At 40.3% G+C, this 21,554-nt stretch overlaps 1 protein-coding gene across 1 annotated transcript in view; it reads left to right on the top strand.

The window, feature by feature from the left end:
• Positions 1-243: 243 nt before the first annotated feature.
• The window catches only part of LOC106590362 (melanoma receptor tyrosine-protein kinase), a 49,585-nt gene continuing 28,274 nt past the window's right edge, over positions 244-21,554 (top strand). Inside the window, exon 1 of the mRNA XM_014181301.2 lies at positions 244-505. Within this exon, the coding sequence (XP_014036776.1) occupies positions 427-505 (79 nt within the window). The 5' untranslated portion in view covers positions 244-426. The remainder of the gene's footprint in view (positions 506-21,554) is intronic.

Below are 21,554 nucleotides of genomic sequence, written 5' to 3'. Positions count from 1 at the left end.
AGACAATAGCTTGCAATAAGAAGCCTAGGCATGTAGCCTACTTGCAATATGAACATATCAACCTAATAAAATGTTATTTCAGCCAGGGATAGGACTATTTGAGATAAACGTATGCAATGGCCTATGCTTGTGAAAGACCATGCTTGATATAACTTTGCACTTGACTGCTTTGCTTTCGAACGATACTCCTTCCAAATGACGTCAAAACAATTGAAAGTTGCTCTGACTGCAATACTAGAGACGGAAGAGGACCAATCACCGGGAAAAGAGAGAGTGCCAGTTCAACGAAGTCCCACCCAAATAGACTACACCTTTTACCTCCCCTGGACGTAAAGCGGGGGTAGATACATCACATAAAGGGGTTCGCCCAAGACTATGGATAAGTTTCTCCTCTAATTTCATTGAATATAACACATTTTGGAAACAATGCGACCTGAAACTGGAATAGTTATTGCTGCCATGTTCTGCATGGGCTGCTGCGTGACACTGACAGCGCACAAGAAAGGTAGGTGTGAGACCGACTTTGCTTGTGGGGAATTTGGTAAAATATGGGAATTAGTACTAGGTTAGCCTAGGCTACTTACCTAAACGAAATGATTGACACGGAAACGGAATTATAAATGACAATGCTTCTTCTATTGGATATTACACAGAAACCTGTTTGTTGTTCAGGGGAAAAGTCTGCCAAACATTTTTTTGGTAAAGGAGACATACACATCATGTAGCCTAATTCCGAAGACGTGTCACATGATTTCAATCTCTATGGATCAGTAGACAAAGGCAGTAGGCTAATAAACTTATATAAACTTTAAACTTTAAAAATGCAAATTAGTAGCCTACCATTGAGAGCTATTTAGCCTACTTTTCTGAACACCTGCTTCATAGAGCTCTGCAATGTTTGTTCCTGTCACTGCGTTACTGTTTTAAGGCTATTTCTAACCAAAATAATACATTTCATTTTCTGAATAGAAACACTATGACTATAGGCCTAAACTAAAGCTGCATCATCACTCCTTACACATTAAACATTAGACATCAAACTTCAAATGAAATGCAATAGTCTATAGTTTATTTGTACCTAATTAACCCACAAGGAGTTCCAGGACTGCTCTGAGACTGTCCATTGCCTGTTCCATGTCTAAACTGTCTTGGCACATTAGCCACCACTGGGAAAGAGGAGACCAAATCTGGTCCTGTGTTGTGCCAAAGTGGGTCTCCAGTCCAGATGGTGGTGATGACAGACGGGGTCTCCCATGGAGCAGGGACTGCCCCTTGTCCCCCTAGCTCCTCTGTGGACAACCACCTGCAGTAGGAGACCCTCTGATCTGGCCAGAGTGCTAGCTGTCTGGGACTCCCGCTAGTTTGAAAACACACCAGATTGTTAGCAGATTGTGGAAGTGTCTGGTCTGGTTAGGCGTTTGACTGGGGTTGTTGGGCAAAAGCCAAGTACACATTTCCATTCTAACCAAAATGGATGGACAATTCTGGTATCTATTTTATTCTGCTCTACATTTCTCGATTTATAGTGCAGTCAGACAGTGTCTCTGGTTAAAAAATGATAATACTAGACATATTTAGCAGTCGTTTCCTTTATAAACTGTGATATAGAGGAAAGAACATATTCTGCTTGCCAGATGAATTCAGTCGTATTAGATGTAGGTGAATTGGAATTGGTGGTTATAATGTGTATTCCCTTTTTTCATTCACTACCTTCTACAGTGAGCCACTATAAAGTCTGACATTTTTGATCATTTACGATGAAGAATGATTTTTTTTCTTTTTGGGTAGCCTACTAAAATGGATGGAAATTCAACTATAAAATGCTGACGTGATTTTCTTATATTTTGTTTCTGTAATTAACAGACGTCATCATTAGAGACAATAATTGAGTTATTGTTCATCTTTGAGTAAGAATAGCTGACTGTTCCTTTTCTTTGACTGGCCTCACACAACAGCTTGAACAAAAGGAACCTCCTGGAAGGACCCTTGCTTAAGGCTCACACCCCAATTATCCTGGTTTGTGTCTATGGCAATTAGTGTTCATCTTCAGTACATTGTTTGAATTGATTGTTTGAATTGAATTCATTTGTCATAATTGACTTCTTAGACATGTTCCCTCTGTTTCCACTATAACACAGACTTCTAAAAATACATACGGAATTAGCACTGAAAATAACAAGTATCATTGGTTTATCAGTATAATTGTGATCCTCAATGTCTTAAAGAATTCAATAACTGAGTGTTAATAACAACGTAACAAGGTTCTTGATAACATGAACGCAATTATTTAATGCAAGTAAATAGCTAATTTGATTGGAAGACCCATCTTAAATTGGTGAATGTAATGACCTTCTCATATGACAGTGGTTCAGTGACGTTTGCTGCTGTTTTGATTCAATGGATGCTATTGTTCTCTAAAGCTCTTGCCAGGTTCTCAATTGCAGCCGTCTGCATTTCAGGGTAATTTCATTGTGTCAAGGGTCCATCATGGGTTTTGTTTTGTTGTGCAGCTGTTACATATTATTTCAATGCATTTGAGGAGAAAGCTTTTTCGCCTCCCATTTGTCGGAAGCATGTTATTCCTGGTTTGACATACTTAGCTGAAGAGATGCCAGTGTATTATTATTATTATTGTTCATGGATAGTAATAGACCTTACCAGATAGCCGTAGCATTGAGATTATACTCTCAGTAGAATGGTGTCCTCTTTCAATGCAAAGAAAAGCAAAAGAGGGAAATAAAACAGATTTGTTGTCCTGAAAAGTAGCTCTGCCCTTCACTCCACTAGGCACTTATAGGACTAGTTAGGTGTGCACGATAAGTCCATCAAACTCAATTTGTGGCATCAGTCTAATGACCAGCCCTGTGTTTTAGCCTCTGACAAGTTTTCCTCTTTGAGAGTCTGTTGACAGAGGACAACTAAAGCATTTGCCACTCTGAACCCTGTGAATTTACCTAGTAATACCCTGCCTGTGGCCTCTAACAGACTGCATGTGTTGTAAAAACAGTCAAACCAGCCAGCCACACTAGGCTCATCTGGCCTATACACATTAAGAGTGTCTGCTAAATGATGGCTCACTAAAAGGTCTCACTTGGTGTAGTGGGAAAGAACAACAACAGCAAACCAGACAGGTATAGGGCACACACATGACTGAAGGATTTTATAGTAGAAGCACCATAGAGTACCAGGTGCATGAAGAAATACTTTTTTTGTATCAACTCAAAGAAGGTACGGTGGAACTCAGAATAAATTATCATAAGGTCTTCAAGTGGAAATCTTCTACATATTCTGTCTGTATGTCCTTTCTTTGTGTCTGGTTTATGCGGTATCTCAATTTGAATTGCAATGCCGACACGGTAAACTCTTGGCTCGTGCTGCCTTTGCGTATTAAGAAGCAAAGAGAACAACACAAAGGTAACACACATTTTTTTAACGGAAGCAATCTATTTGAGAAATGGAAACATTTCTTTCTTTCTAGAAACATGTGGAGTCAAGTTCTGGGTGGAATTTCCCTAGGCTCCATTTATGAGAGTGTTTTACCCATCAACCTGTGCACTCTAACCCTACCTGGAATGCTTTTAACACCTCTGTTTCAAATGTTAAAAGTAAGTATCAATGTACGTTGAAAAGAAGTTGGTAAAATGCCAAACAACTCCCCGTTTCTTGGAAGAAAGGAACTGATTGAATATTTTGAATATTTTGTTTTGATATCACAATTATTCTGATTTTGGAAACGTGTTCAGTTGGTTGGATGACCAGACCATGCCTTTACTACCTTTTTAGTTGTTCAATCTTTTATATGTTCTTTAGACCCCTGTCTAAAGAACACAGTGTCCGTTTGACTAGTGGAACCTTAAACCACCTGCCATCAGGCGTTACAACAAGAAGTTCCAGATATATGACACTAAAGTGAGCAGCATCCAAGCTGGTAAACAACTAACTTTGAGATTTGTTTTTCTTCTATCATGACTGGGATTTTATTGACTTAGTGTTGTTCCGCATATATTTTACTAATCTGCCTAAATAGCTCCGTGGCTATGTCTACGGCATTAGTTCTAATCAGCTATGTCTATGGTACGACAAGGACACTGTCCAGCCTTGGCATTTGGCTCCAGAGTCTGTCAAAATGCTGGCCTCTCAAGCATATATCGGCTATTCCCCGAATTATATGTCCTCTCCAACCAAGGAGGGCAGCTTTCTCATTGCTGTTTTCAAAATACCATTTTCACTAGGCTAATCGAACCTTTTGAGAATTAACCATAAATCAGTATTTGCTAGAAATGAATTACAAATCAATTTGAACACTTTAACATTTGACACGTGATGCCACATATGATTCAAGAACAATGTCAATACAGCACTTGTTAGCCATTTAGGCATCATCTGTTATTGAGTGTGTGGAGAGTAAATAATGCTCCATTGATTTTAGGCCTGAATATCCCATTATATCACCCAGGGGGAGGTCACTTGTGTCCACTCTGTAACACTTATCGGTGTTAGTCCAATAACATCATATCTCACAAATCACAGCTGCTCTGTTGGCTGAATTGTAATGGACTTATTTAGCTTGAAAAATTCTGGCAAGCAACATTTTTGGCAAGTATATGAGGGAATACTTTTTTTTATGAACATAAAGATAAAACAAGGGTGAAAGAAGGTTTAATGCAAGGTCAAGTTTAAATTAAGAGTTTTATGATTTAGCTTTTTTCTTTGTGTTTTATTCCCAACTTAACAAAAACAAGTGCAAACTTTGCAGCTGGTGCAAACACTTCTAGATACTGTAGGTATAGGTAAACTGGCAATTCCAAGGTAATGGAATCTCACTTAAAATGTATGCCAAACAAAAACCATTGATTTCAAAGTTTAGCAAACCATACTACTCTATACACAAGGACTACTTGTAACAATTTACACATTTTGTTTTACAAAAACACATTTACTGGAAGAAATGTGAAGATGCAAAGTTTAGTAAAAAAAAAATCCTCCGTTTTTTTATGTGCCCAAGTTTTCCAAAAACAATGTTAAATATCTGCTCTGAATTAAGATTCAATGAAGTCTGCAGAAACAATGGTGTCAGCTATGACATGACACATTGCCTTTACAATACAGTACAGTAGAGAACAGTAGAGTTCAGTATAGTACAGTCGAGTATAACTAATTGATAGGTCTACCTTTACTTGTTACATCTGTGAACTTTCATTATCGTCCCTCATTAGGTAACGGAATTTCAAGGCAGAATGCAATGTTTCTGAAAAACTTACAGAAGGCAGAAAAAAATATCAAAAAGTACATGATGAAATTAGTTGGCAGGGATTTTGCAACAGTATTGTGTTTTGATGTGTTTCTAATACCTTTTAAGACCCCTTTTCCATGTTTGACCAGAAATCAAAGCCTTTGCTTATTCCTCATTTTTGTGATGGGAAATGGTTGAAAATATAAATATGCCTTAATTAAAAAAGATATATATTGACACTTTCATTTGACACCCATTTTTACATGACATGATCCTGTGAACTTCACGTTAGTGCTCATGGGTCCTTTTACATGGAAATGACCAAATCTCTAGTATCTATTTTTACATGAGCAGACTTACAGATTTCTGTTTCCCCCTGGGCTTAATCCCCTTATTTTCATTTAGCAAATCATAAAAGTAATTTATGGGACAGACCAGGCTGGATTAGTTTTGGCTGGAAAAAATACCACCAAATCCCAGGAGAAATAGCTGTAAATAAACTGTTTAAAGAGACCATGGTCAGGCTTAGGTTCATGTTGTCCTTATGTCCAGAAATAACTACAGCAATTGGTGTGTTGAAGTAGAACAGTAGTGGTCAACCCTCCTCATGGAGAGCTGCTGGGTGTGCAGGCTTTTGTTCCAGACCTGCCCTACACTCCTGATTTTTACTAATCAGCTGCTCTTTAGGTCTCGATAAAGAGCTGATACTGGTGTGTTAGGGCAGGGCTGGATCAATAACCTGCCTATCCAGTAGCTCTCTAGGAAGTGTTGGCCACCCCTGGAGTAGAGATTCTCTCTTGTCTTGAGTTTCAAGTATACTATCTCAAACCTGGTGCTAGACAGTTGTTCTCTTCAAGTTGTCTCAGTCCTATCAGTGTCAAAACAGGTTTAACTAAGATATACGCCAACACACTTTCAATATATGGCCCTTTTTTAGATGTAATATAAGTCATATGAATTTTAAGCAATGACCGCAACGTTAACTCTCCAATAACCCCTAGAAAACACACTGACAAACAAACCATTATGCTATTTTATTTAATCTGAGGCACTTAAGTGTTTCTATAGATACTACTCATGTGCCACCTCCTTGTTAACTGCACTATCTAATTTAAAGCAGCCTTAATGTAATTTGCTCAAATTCAATATAAAGCTGCTGTTACACATTTCTGTCTTTCTTGGCAACATTCTTGGACTTAAAGGGGGACGGCTCAGTGAATAATATTATTGTCTCTCGCTACATACGCTGTGAGAGACAGGGAGACCTTAACTGAAATTCTCCAGTCCAAAGGGTTGCGAAATTCCGGATTGGGGGCTGAAAAAACAACTTCCTGTCACTGGGTTGATTCTTCTTATGTGGTGTTCTTTTCATATGTAAAGTTTTCAGACCAGTCAGTCATGGTGATGAAATGCGAGACATTCACCTGGGAGAGAGGAAGAATTTTCGTGATCCTATTGAGATAAGAAGCAAAAAAGCCCTTCTCCTTTTCTTTCAGAGTGACAACTCCTCCTGTTGTTTCAGCTCAGGTGTCAGATTGCAGATGGCAGTTTTTTTTGGTGTGAAAGATTCCACCTAGACCCAATGCTTCGAATTAATCCGGATCTAAGATTGTTATCGCGTAGTGTACCACTCCTTCTCATTCACAAAAGACAGGAAATACATCCAAAATAGAGTCAAAAGAATGACAGGATGAAATATATGACAATGAATCTGTGACAGAGTGAATCCAGTTGTGAGACTTACTGGACGTGTGACATGACTATATGTTGCGTCTCTAATATGTCTCTAACGTCTCTACCCACTGGACACACACTGGTTGAATCAACGTTGTTTCCACGTAATTTCGTTGAACCAATGTGGAATAGACGTTGAATTGACATCTGTGCCAAGTGGGTAATATGTTTGAAGATCTAAACAATTATGTTGATTTTTCTTTCCTCCAATTTGAATCTTCCTCCCTGCTTTGACAAACAAGGCTTGTTTTTTTAAAAATCCTCATTGCCATGACATGTTGAAACATCAGGGTCACCTGCCTCTGGCTCAGTTCAGTGTTAAGTTTTGATGGATTTCACCTTTGAACGAGGGTCCGGTTTTCAGTGAGGTCTAGCGTAATTTACAGCAAATCCCAACTCAAACATCCTTGATCTGCCATAGCGCACATCCTAATGTCGGAATACCAGGCATCTGTTAAACAAGACATAGTGTACATAACAAGTGATAGATGGGTCACTTGACTCGTGCTTGATGTGGGAGGACAGGACAAACACTTTTGAACGGCTGCTCTACATCAGAATCGATAATGCACTTGCGACACTAAGTGGTGGGCGTCAATGTTAATAATCTCCTGTAAATCTCATTGATTCGTCCCTAGCAAATCTATCGATTTCCCACCCAAAAAGGTTTGTTTGACCGACATATGTCGGACTTCCATGAATGCACACAAAGTGATGTTCTGCATTCTAAAGTGATATGTCAAGTTGCTAATGTACATGTGTTATCCGTCGTAGGGTCTGACTGTAGAGATTTAGAGCATAGACACCAATACTGATGCCTTGTTATTTTACACTTATTGATTGTGAATGATGACCCACACTTGAGGTGAGGGATGTGCAAACAAGTGCCAAGTTGCCTCCTCTTGCAGGAAAGGACCAACGTTCATGTGTGTTCATGCATGCCAAGGTAAGAGAATGACTAGTTAGCTAAAGCCAAAACAGACTGGCACCCAAGCTAGTCAAGCAAAACCCTACAATTCTACAGACGGTAAAACTCTAGAAAGGGATTCAGAATTGGTAACACCCTCTATTTTTGACGATACCATGTTCCCACAGTAGACACAATAATGAGAGAAAAGCGTCGACTGGGGGGGGGATAGAGAAAGTAGAGTCAAAAGAATGATAGGATGAAATATGACTTACTGGATGTGTGTGGTGGGGGGACTGGAAAAAGAGCTGAGTGAGTGATACAGATGAAGAAGTTAAGGAGAAAGAGAGAGAGAGGGACAGAGAGAGAGACGAGAGTGCTTAGGGTTAAACGGCAAAGCACAGAGAACAGGGTGGCCGGTCATTTGGAAAAGGGTAAACAACAGAAAGTCCAAGTTCTCTGGCCTTGAGAGGGGAACACTGGGGATAAATATGTTGGCCAATTATCTGAACCATGTGCTTCTGCTGCTCCAAATGCAGCCTCCTGCCTACCGCTGAGATTTTCACGCTTTTCATTAACTAGAATCAAGGGGGATACGGTTTGAGTTATCAGCCCACAGCATATTTACAGTATATTAGTGCCTCAATGTGATTGTTTTATGCTAAAACACTTATCCCTACAACAACCTTCCTACACTGTGCACACTGCATCAGAAAGACTTGTCTTTCAAATACTTAAGCTGTGATTGACAGTGTTTCCCCTTTACTTTATTGTACCAGAGACATACAAGCTATCTGCCCTTTTCAGCTTAGAATACCCACCGATTCAACTTCAGTAAGATTAGCACTTGTGAACTGATTAAATTGGTGTCAGCTGACCGGTCACAGTATGTAATACCCTAAGGATCAGGAAACCCTGTTATAGTAGGAGAATGTTGTAGAGATGGAATGCACATTAACTCTATTATTGAGTTAATGAGGGGTGGCTAATGGCTATCATGCGCTTTCCTCGTAATAAGTGTCTACCACCAATGGAATAGGCTCGCTTTAATACATACAGCTGTAGGATCTTAATTTGATCAACCTGTTGCAGAAGGACTTTCATGCAATGCAGGAAATGTAAAACTTGTAGTGTATTTTTGAGGTTTAAAAAGGCTTCTGAAGTTTGTAATTCCCACCGACTTGATTTCCCTTACAAAAAAATGTATTAACCCCTACAAAAATCTCCATTAATTATAATTCACATAATAATTCACATTTCCTGTTGCTGCATGATTATTTTCCTGCTCTAGCAAACTGGCTCAAATTAAGATCCTACACACATACTACATATAGTTAGTGTCTTCAGAAAGTATTCATACCCCTTGACTTATTCCACATTTTGTTGTGTTACAGGCTGAATTCAAAATTGATTAAATATATTTTTTTTACACACAATACCCCGTAATGACAACGTCAAAACATGTTTGTAGAATTTTTTCCAAATTTATTGAAAATTATTTATTGAAATACAGAAATATCTCATTTACGTAAGTATTCACAACCCTGAGTGGATACTTTGGCAGTGGTTACAGCTGTGAGTCATTCTGGGTAAGTCTCTAAGAGCTTTCCATACCTGGATTGTGCAACATTTGCACATTATTCTTTAAAAGATTATTCAAGCTCTGTCACATTGTGTCACGTCCTGACCAGTATAAGGGTTATTTGTTATTGTAGTTTGGTCAGGACGTGGCAGAGGGTATTTGTTTTATGTGGTTCGGGGTGGTGGTTTATTTAGTAGGGCGTTTGATTTATTATTTCCAGGTTTTTGGGTAATGTTCTATGTGGTGTCTGGTCTTTTGTATTTCTATGTCTGGTTTATTGGGGTTGGACTCTCAATTGGAGGCAGGTGTTTTCTCGTTGCCTCTGATTGTGAGTCCTATATATGGGTATGTGTTTGGTTTAGTGTTTGTGGGAGATTGTCTCTTGTTTTGCGTGTCGATGCCTGACAAGACTGTATTTTCGTCGTTCATCATTTTTTGTTATTTTTGTATACGTGTTTGTTTGGTTTTCCTTCTTTCGCCTATTAAAAGAAGATGAGTATACAACCCGCTGCGTTTTGGTCCTCCTTTCCAGACGACAACCGTTACACATTGGTTGTTGATCATTGCTAGACAATCATTTTCAGGTCTTGCCATAGATTTTCAAGTAGATTTAAGTCAAAACTGTAACTCGGCCACTCAGGAACATTCACTGTCTTCTTGGTAAGCAACTCCAGTGTAGATTTGGCCTTGTGATTTAAGTTATTGTCCTGGTGAAAGGTGAATTAATCTCCCAGTGTCTAGTGGAAAGAAGACTGAACCAGGTTTTCCTCTAGGATTTTGCCTATGCTTAGCTCTTTTTTATCCTGAAAAACTCCCCAGTTCTTAACAATTACAACCATACCCATAACATGATGCAGCCACCACTATGCTTGAAAATATGAAGAGATTTGCCAGAAACATAACACTTTGTATTCAGGACAAAAAGTGAATTGCTTTGGCACATTTTTTGCAGTATTACTTTAGTGCCTTGTTGCAAACAGGATGTATACTTTGGAAAGAAATGTATTCTGTACAGGCTTTCCATCTTTTCACTCTGTCAATTAGAGTAGTATTGTGGAATATTTACAATGTTGTTTATCCATCCTCAGTTTTCTCCTATCACAGCCATTAAAGTCTGTAACTGTTTTAAAGTCACTATTGGCCTCATGGTGAAATCCCTGAGCGTTCCTTCCTCTCTAGCAACTGAGTTAGGAAGGATGTCTGTATCTTTCCAGTGACTGGGTGTATTGATACACCAGCCAAAGTGTAATTAATAACTTCAGCATGCTCAAAGGGATATTCAATGTATGCTTTTTTATGTTTACCCAATAGGTGCCCTTCTTTGCGAGGCATTGGAAAACCTCCCTAGTCTTTGTGGTTTAAACTGTGTTTTATACCTTACAGATATCAAATCAAACTTTATTTGTCACATGCGCCTAATGCAATAATTTGATTTGAGATAATTGTATGTGTGGGGTACAGAGATGAGATAGTCATTCAAAAATGATGTTAAACGCTATTACAGCACACAGAGTCCATGCAACTGATTTATTTGGCTTGTTAAGCGCATTTGTACTCCTGAACTTATTTAGGCTTGCCATAACAAAGGGGTTGAATACTTTACATTTTTTAATTTGTAAAAATGTCTAAAAAGATAACTCGACTTTGACATTAAGAGGTATCGTGTGTAGGTCAGTGACAAACAAATCTAAATGTAATAATTTTTATATTCAGGCTGTAACACAACAAAATGTGGAAAAAGTCAAAGGGTGTGAATACTTTCTGAAGGCACTGTCCATTTGCATCAGCAATTGCTCCATAACCTGTCATCTAGGTTCACAATGCAAATGATAAAGTGTCATTTAAATCTCTCTGTAACCAACATTGGGAAGGTAAAGGCTAATTATTGTGTGTACATAATGTATCTGCCACATTTCTAATAGAGGTCGACCGATTAATCGGAATGGCCGATTAATTAGGGCCGCTTTCAAGTTTTCATAACAATCGGAAATCGGTATTTGACACCGATTTGGCCGATTTAAAATATATATATATATATATTTTTTTTACACACCTTTATTTAACTAGGCAAGTCAGTTAAGAACACATTCTTATTTTCAATGACGGCCTAGGAACGGTGGGTTAACTGCCTTGTTCAGGGGCAGAACGACAGATTTTTACCTTGTCAGCTCGGGGATTCAATCTTGCAACCTTACGGTTAACTAGTCCAACGCTCTAACCACCTGCTTTACATCGCACTCCACGAAGAGCCTGCCTGTTACGCGAATGCAGTAAGAAGCCAAGGTAAGTTGCTAGCTAGCATTAAACTTATCTTATAAAAAACAATCAATTATAATTACTAGTTAACTACACATGGTTGATGATATTACTAGTTTATCTAGCCTGTCCTGCGTTGCATATAATCGCTTAGGTACACGTTGCGCCAACGTGTACCTAACCATAAACATTAATGCCTTTCTTAAAATCAATACACAAGTATATATTTTTAAACCTGCCTGCTAACATGAATTTCTTTTAACTAGGGAAAATGTGTCACTTCTCTTGCAACAGAGTCAGGGTATATGCAGCAGTTTGGGCAGCCTGGCTCATTGCGAACTGTGTGAAGACTATTTCTTCCTAACAAAGACAGCCGACTTCGCCAAACGGTGGATGATTTAACAAAAGCGCATTTGCGAAAAAAGAATGTATCTAACCATAAACATCAATGCCTTTCTTAAAATCAATACACAGAAGTATATATTTTTAAACCTGTATATTTAGCTAAAAGAAATCCAGGTTAGCAGGCAATATTAACCAGGTGAAATTGTGTCACTTCTCTTGCGTTCATTGCATGCAGAGTCAGGGTATATGCAACAGTTTGGGGCGCCTGGCTCGTTGCGAACTAATTTGCCAGAATTTTACATAATTATGACATAACATTGAAGGTTGTGCAATGTAACAGGAGTATTTTGACTTATGGATGCCACCCGTTAGATAAAATACGGAACGGTTCCGTATTTCACTGAAAGAATAAACGTGATAGTTTCCGGATTCGACCATATTAATGACCTAAGGCTCGTATTTCTGTGTGTTAGTATGTTATAATTAAGTCTATGATTTGATAGAGCAGTCTGACTGAGCGATGGTAGGCACCAGCAGGCTCGTAAGCATTCATTCAAACAGCACTTTCGTGCGTTTTGCCAGCAGCTCTTCGCAATGCTTCAAGCATTGCGCTGTTTATGACTTCAAGCCTATCAACTCCCGAGATTAGGCTGGTGTAACCCATGTGAAATGGCTAGCTAGTTAGCGGGGTGCGCGCTAATAGCGTTTCAAACATCACTCGCTCTGAGACTTGGAGTAGTTGTTTCCCTTCCTCTACATGGGTAATGCTGCTTCGAGGGTGGCTGTTGTTGATGTGTTCCTGGTTCGAGCCCAGGTAGGAGCGAGGAGAGGGACGGAAGCTATACTGTTACACTGGCAAAACTAAAGTGCCTATAAGAACATCCAATAGTCAAAGGTATATGAAATACAAATCGTATAGAGAGAAATAGTCCTATAATTCCTATAATAACTACAACCTAAAACTTCTTACCTGGGAATATTGAAGACTCATGTTAAAAGGAACCACCAGCTTTCATATGTTCTCATGTCCTGAGCAAGGAACTTAAACGTTAGCTTTCTTACATGGCACATATTGCACTTTTACTTTCTTCTCCAACACTTTGTTTTTGCATTATTTAAACCAAATTGAACATGTTTCATTATTTATTTGAGGCTAAATTGATTTTATTGATGTATTATATTAAGTTAAAATAAGTGTTCATTCAGTATTGTTGTAATTGTCATTATTACAAATAAATAAATAAATTTAAAAAAATCGGCCGATTACTCGGTATCGGCATTTTTTGGTCCTCCAATAATCGGCATTGGTGTCGGCGCTGAAAAATCATAATCGGTCGACCTCTAATTTCTAATGCCTGTTAAGTCAACATACTGTATCATTCGTTTACTCAGATAGGCCGACACATACTGAAGAAACGGTCTGCATAATGTGAAATTATGCAATATCTAGTCATTTTTCAATGGATGTGAAGAATGCGTGGAAAACTGCAGGCCAATTTCCCATGGTAGTGTTTTTCCAGAAGCGGCTTGTTCATTCAGATCCCCAGGTACTCTTTTCTCAGACTGTCAGATAGAGGAAAATGTGTGCACTTAGGTCAGGGTGGAGCAGGCCATACATTTTTAATGATTTTTTTTTTTTTAACAGTCACACTGCTGATTCAACAAATTCAGTTTCTTGAAGACTATTTTTAGCGGATTTGTTGAATCAGGTGCTTAGATTGGAGCGAATGCCTGTATTGATACCGGTCCTCTGTGGATAATAGTTTTGGGACTATTCCATTGGTTCCATTGAGCCAGCCAAGCTCAGTCAAGCACAGCTAAAGGATTTTAAAGATTTATATTTTAACGTAGCGTAGTATTTGAACCCACGTCTGAATTCAATTCAGTCGACACGGATTAGGCCATTAGTGCTTATGTCATTCGCTGGGTGCTGATTAGACCTTCAGTAGTGCTGTAAGTCAGTAGGTGGAAATTTTAGACCCTTAATGTAATTCTTGAGGCAGGCCGTCTCAGCAGAGCATTTGAGGCTATTTCTGTTTGATTACTTTAGGAGATATTGTGGCTGGGGTCAAGCATGCCCTATTATTGAATGAGACAGTTCGGTGCAGGAAGGCAGCCCCTGTCACCTGGAGGTGAAAATAGACTTAACACCATGTCGTACACTATGCCCATTGTTCATGGTACAACACAACAATAAATCATTATTGTTATCATCAATATCCTACTAGTCATACTGTCATTCTCTTAGGGCCTGATTCAAAGTTGTGATAAGCATGTGCAACTCAGACGCAAGTATGAAAAATGACTGTAGCTGGTACGTAGATAAAGTTTGATCAGAAAGTTACTGGTCCCTGCCCCTCGTGTCAAACACTTGGATTCAGGAGGCAGCCATTACCAAGGATTTACTTCCGGCATTATTCAACGTCACATAAATAGCTGAGTTCTGTCTTACTATCCAGGTCTGTAGCCAAACAATTCAAGCTTCTACTTTTAAAAACCCACCTTTCCAGAAACAAGTCTCTCACCGTTGCCGCTTGCTATAGACCACCCTCTGCCCCCAGCTGTGCTCTGGACACCATATGTGAACTGATTGCCCCCCATCTATCTTCAGAGCTCGTGCTGCTAGGTGACCTAAACTGGGACATGCTTATCACTCCGGCCATCCTACAATCTAAGCTTGATGCCCTCAATCTCACACAAATTATCAATGAACCTACCAGGTACAACCCCAAAGCTGTAAACACGGGCACCCTCATAGATATCATCCTAACCAACTTGCCCTCCAAATACACCTCTGCTGTTTTCAACCAAGATCTCAGCGATCACTGCCTCATTGCCTGCATCCGTAATGGGTCTGCGGTCAAACGACCACCCATCATCACTGTCAAACGCTCTCTAAAACACTTCAGCGAGCAGGCCTTTCTAATCGACCTGGCCCGGGTATCCTGGAAGGATACTGACCTCATCCCGTCAGTAGAGGATGCCTGGTTATTCTTCAGAAGTGCCTTCCTCACCATCTTAAATAAGCATGCCCCATTCAAAAAATGTAGAACCAGGAACAGATATAGCCCTTGGGTCTCTCCAGACCTGACTGCCCTTGACCAGCACAAAAACACCCTGTGGCGTTCTGCATTAGCATCGAATATCCCCCGTGATATGCAACTTTTCAGGGAAGTTAGGAACAAGTATACACAAGCAGTTAGGAAAGCTAAGGCTAGCTTTTTCAAGCAGAAATTTGCATCCTGTAGCACAAACTCAAAAGAGTTCTGGGACACTGTCGTCCATGGAGAATAAGAGCACCTCCTCCCAGCTGCCCACTGCACTGAGGCTAGGAAACAGTCACCACCGATAAATCCACTATAATTGAGAATTTCAATAAGCATTTTTCTACAGCTGGCCATGCTTTCCACCTGGCTACCCCTACCCCGGTCAACAGCCCTGCACCCCCCACAGCAACTCGCCCAAGCCTTCCCCATTTCTCCTTCACCCAAATCCAGATAGCTGATGTTCTGAAAGAGCTGCAAAATCTGGACCCCTACAAATCAGCCAGGCTAGACAATCTGGACCCTCTCTTTCTAAAATTATCTGCCGAAATTGTTGCAACCCCTATTACTAGCCTGTTCAACCTCTCTTTCGTATCGTCTGAGATTCCCAAAGATTGGAAAGCAGCCGCGGTCATCCCCCTCTTCAAAGGGGGAGACACTCTAGACCCAAACTGCTACAGACCTATATCTATCCTACCCTGCCTTTCTAAGGTCTTCGAAAGCCAAGTTAACAAACAGATTACCGACCATTTCGAATCCCACCATACCTTCTCCGCTATGCAATCTGGTTTCAGAGCTGGTCATGGGTGCACCTCAGCCACGCTCAAGGTCCTAAACGATATCATAACCGCCATCGATAAGAGACAATACTGTGCAGCCGTATTCATCGACCTGGCCAAGGCTTTTGACTCTGTCAATCACCACATTCTTATCGGCAGACTCAACAGCCTTTATTTCTCAAATGATTGCCTCGCCTGGTTCACCAACTACTTGTCTGATAGAGTTCAGTGTGTCAAATCGGAGGGCCTGTTGTCCGGACCTCTGGCAGTCTCTATGGGGGTGCCAGGGTGTTCAATTCTCGGGCCGACTCTCTTCTCTGTATACATCAATGATGTCGCTCTTGCTGCTGGTGATTCTCTGCTCCACCTCTACGCAGACGACAACATTCTGTATACTTCTGGCCCTTCTTTGGACACTGTGTTAACTAACCTCCAGACGAGCTTCAATGCCATACAACTCTCCTTCCGTGGCCTCCAACTGTTCTTAAATGCAATGAAAACTAAATGCATGCTCTTCAACCGATCGCTGCCCGCACCTGCCCGCCTGTCCAGCATCACTACTCTGGACGGTTCTGACTTAGAATATGTGGACAACTACAAATACATAGGTGTCTGGTTAGACTGTAAACTCTCCTTCCAGACTCACATTAAACATCTCCAATCCAAAATGAAATCTAGAATCGGCTTCCTATTTCGCAACAAAGCATCCTTCACTCATGCTGCCAAACATACCCTCGTAAAACTGACCATCCTACCGATCCTTGACTTCGGTGTTGTCATTTACAAAATAGCCTCCAACACTCTACTCAACAAATTGGATGCAGTCCATCACAGTCTCATCTGTTTTGTCACCAAAGCCCCATATACTACCCACCACTGTGACCTGTACGCTCTCGTTGGCTGGCCCTCGCTTCATACTCGTCGCCAAACCTCTGGCTCCAGGTCATTTACAAGTCTCTGCTAGGTCAAGCCCCGCCTTATCTTAGCTCACAGGTCACAATAGCAGCATCCACCCGTAGCACGCGCTCCAGCAGGTATATCTCACTGGTCACCCCCAAAGCCAAGTCCTCTTTTGGCCGCCTTTCCTTCCAGTTCTCTGCTGCCAATGACTGGAACGAACTGCAAAAATCACTGAAGCTGGAGACACATATCTCCCTCACTAGCTTTAAGCACCAGCTGTCAGAGCAGCCCACAAGATCACTGCACCTGTACATAGCCCATCTGAAAATAGACCATCCAACTACATCATCCCCATACTGTTATTTATTTATCTTGCTCCTTTACACCCCAGTATCTCTACTTGCACATTCATCTTCTGCACATCTACCATTCCAGTGTTTAATTGCTATATTGTAATTAATTCGCCACCATGGCCTATTTATTGCCTTACCTCCCTTATCTTACCTCATTTGCACACAATGTATATAGACTTTTTTTTCTACTATATTATTGACTGTATGTTTGTTTATTCCTGTCACGTCCTGACCATAGTAAGTTGTTATTTTCTATGGTAGAGTGGTCAGGGCGTGACAGGGGGTGTTTATCTGTTTTTGTATGTCTATGTTCAGTTCTAGTTTTTGTATTTCTATGTTGGTTGTTGTTTGGCATGACCTCCAATTAGAGGCAGCTGGTTGTCATTGTCTCTAATTGGAGGCCATATTTAAGTTGATGTTTGTCCCACATGTCCTTGTGGGTGATTATATTTTGAGAAGTGTGTTTTTTCCCTCTCTGCGTCACGGTTTGTTGCTTTTGTAATTCAAGTTCATTTATGTATGGCATTTAGTTTCACTGTCAATAAAAATGTGGAACTACGAAAACGCTGCATCTTGGTCCGCTCCTTATAACAGCCGTGACAATTCCATGTGTAACTCTGTGTCAAACTGCTTTGCTTTATCTTGGCCAGTTCGCAGTTGTAAATGAGAACTTGTTCTCAACTAGCCTACCTGGTTAAATAAAGGTGAAATAAATAAAAATAAAAAATAAAGCCAGAAATGTAGTACAGCAATGGTAACGTCTTATTGTAAGTCATTTAAATATACCGCCTTAAAACTGTCACCACATGCACCTATGCCTTGCTTTGGCTTTGTTTACAAACCTTAAACCAGCTACAGTAGCTCAAGTAGAACGTACGACCGAAGATACTGGTAGCCTTTCATCTGCGGCGTGACAGTTAGCTAGCAAGCACACTGTCTTGTGACTGCATGCCATAATGTAAAATTAACCATACACTATTTTCCTAAGAATAAAGACATCTGACAGCAGTGGCTGCTTTTCATTTCAGGTGGACAGGCTGCACCGAAATTACGATCATGTCACGCATGAGCAGTGCACATTTCGAGTGAAGTTGCTTTATCAAATTGGGGAGAACATTCAATGGGTCTTGCCAGGAAGCTAATCCTGAAGACGGCTGCTCAACCATAATTGACAGTGGATCTAGCAAGCGCTGACCATAATGTATCAGTTTGATGAGTCTGACACGGTAGACAACATTTGAGGGATTGTGGGGCTGTTAACACAACTGTGGCTACTTTGACTTGTGAATGGTATATTTTCTGTAACACACCTGATAGTACACTATATGGTTGTTGTTCTACCAGCCCTTAGCCCCCTACATTGAGTCTTATAACTTCAAGCACACAGCTGGCACAAAGGAATGTTGTCCACAAAAGGAGTTGCGGTGTGTGTAGTATTTGTAATTTACTCTTGCAAATTCTATTTTGCCATTCTAATGTATGGGTTGTTGTCTTACAGTGGATGTAGCTTGTGTCATGACGAGTAGGAGGAGGATGGTATTATTATTTTCCATCTCCTTTTGTCTTTCCACTATTCTGTCTGCACAGCTTCCCAGGCAACCGCCACAGCAGGAATGCTGTGATACATAATCAGCTTTCCCAAGGCACAGGGGGGATATGCTGTGTAGCCTGGCAAGACAGACCCAGCATAGTCAGTTATTCATTTAAAATCTGCATCAATTGAGCATTTCAGGCACAGAAAAAAATACAAATACAAAACAAGAAAAAAAAAAGGTGCACGACCAAATATTGCATATTTCAAATTGAGTACTTCAAAAAAATTACATCAACACTACAACAAATTGCTAGCATCATAACAGTAAATGAAAGGAAATTAAATTCACTACCCATTTAACAAACATTCCTCTTTTCAAGAACATTACAGGCTACAGTACGTAGATGGGCTCCTGGATCTCGTTTTAACAAAGTCACCCTTGATCCAGCGCCGTAGGTGGGGAAGCTGTGCGAGCTGTCCATCCCAGGACCCCTGTCTGTCCAGTGTGAGAGGTCTGGCAAGGAGGCCATAACTGGATTGGTCTCCCACTTCAATCTTGGGGGCGACTGAAGCCAAGTGGGTGACTGAAGCCTGCATGATTGAAGCGGGGTACATGGATCCTCCTCTCCTCCCCATCAATGTCTGTAGTTGGTTGCATTTCCTAAAGCCTAAGTAAATCACTTTTATGTGATATGATATCAGATTTTCTTACTTTGTATATATATTTTTTCAAGCATTCGGACGGGACATGAGTGTCACAAATTGTACAAATCAATGGATCCTGCACACTGTAGGGTGGCCAGACGCCTGTATTAGGTATATGGCTCTTTTCTTTCTGTCAAATGATCTCACCATTATTTCTCATATGTTCATGTAGATCAATATTTCAGCTATGCTGGCCTACTGCAAATGATCAAATAAATGTCTGATCGATACATACAATTCTGAACATATTGTCATCTATAATGCTAATACAGAGGCACCAATACATTGTCCAGTACACGTATTGTATCCTGTGTTCATGTACATTCTCTTACGTCTAAGCTTCTAAGGTGACTCAGGCTTTACTAATTATTGTGAAGTGTATTAGTGAACTGTATTCTGTAGTTAGTTACAAATGCAATTGTGTATTTCTGTTGTTTGTCTATCCAAACAGTCCATGATCAGCACTGTTGACATTTTGCAGAGGTGTGTTGAGGCATACTATTTAGGCTGAGAATGACATGTGGCCCATTGTTTATCTCGTCATTAATGACATGGCCTATTGTTTACCTTGTTACCTGGCAACGACCACAAGAGTGTTTCAAAGAGCTGCCAGTCAAGCTCCCTGCCCAATCAGGCTGTTCTTTCAGGCTTTCTGATAGTTAGAGATGAGAGAAGGTACAATTTCTTCAATTCTGAGCATTTTAATATAAAAAAAATATTATCGGTGATGTTTTGGTCATTCAAAGGCTATTATTACTTGGGAAATAGGATGCCTGTGTGGGACCTTATAAGACAGCAGGATTGAGGGGCATTCAGCACAACGGGCATTTTTAGCAGGAACAATGAATGAAACGAAAAGGCCCTTTCCTCTCATTTTTTCTTCTCCCTTGTTCAGCCAGCAGTCTGAGAGACTGTTTAAAGAGACAGCGGAGGTGAGTGGGAAGGCCGCAGTTAGTCCGCTCATCCCATTTCCTATGCGAATGAATGACTGGAACCAGGCGTGTTTCTGTAATATAGAGAAAGTGTGAGTGTGTGCATGTCTGCGTGTGTTTGTGTGCGTGCGTGTTGGCGTAGACTGTACAAACCCTCTGTGACCGTGAAGCTCCTCTTATCTCAACAACCAGTGTCCACTCACTCTTCCATCTCTCCCTTCCTCCCCTCCCTCCATCCCTTTCTAGCACTGCCCAAAGGATACATGGCACAGACTCAGGGAATTCCACACTTCTCTGTGAGGAGGGAGGGGAGAGGCAGGCACACAGGGGTGGACAGAGGAGAACTCTGGGGGAGGAGAGAGGTCATCTGTGGACCGTTACACATGGAAACTATGACAGCTAAGACAAATTCCTGTCAATGCCTCTTACAGAAAACATTGGATGTAATGCAAACACACAATTGGCATCATCAGTAGTTGCAATGTCAGCAAAATTGACTCATACAGTAGGTGTAAAGAAAAATGTAATTTGAAATTTTAAAAAAGAGTGAGATTACAAAATCTCTCTCATATAGACCCACCCAGTACAACACACACAGGAACTTCTTCCTATGAAGTCTGGCATGGCCTTGTAGTCGAGGAATTCCAAGTTAAACAATCAGCTGAAACCTGTTTTTTTTTCACAAACAAAGCAGGAGGAACATAGAGCTCTAAACCAATAGAGAGTGATTCCTCAGAAAAAAATACCATGATTTAGGGCCTTTTTACAAAATGTCTTCCATAGAATAGTCCTTTGAAGGAAGGATTGTTGACATATTTGACATTTGTATCCAAAAGCATAATTGAGAAATAATTGATCAAAGTTGGCATATTTCTGACACTTTGACCTTACCCAGGACTCCATAGGGTTTCTGAACGTGCTATGAGGCATTGGTGTCATATGAAGTTTTACCGCTTGCTCTGTAATATGAGTAGTATCACATACACACACAAAAGTTTGGGGTCACTTAGAAAATCTTGTTTTAGAAAGAAAAGCTATTTTTTTTGTCCATTAAAATAACATTAAATTGATCAGAAATACAGTGTAGACATTGTTAATGTTGTAAATGACTATTGTAGCTGGAAACGGCAGATTTTTAATGGAATATCTACATAGGCGTACAGAGACCCATTATCAGCAACCATCACTCCTGTGTTCCAATGGCACGTTGTGTTAGATAATCCAAGTTTATCATTTTAAAAGGCTAATTG

This window comes from Salmo salar, chromosome ssa29, assembly GCF_905237065.1.
Source record: "Salmo salar chromosome ssa29, Ssal_v3.1, whole genome shotgun sequence".
NCBI classification, from domain to species: domain Eukaryota; kingdom Metazoa; phylum Chordata; class Actinopteri; order Salmoniformes; family Salmonidae; genus Salmo; species Salmo salar.
The sequence above is the reverse complement of the archived record's forward strand: the minus strand, read 5'-3'. Positions and strand labels throughout refer to the sequence as shown.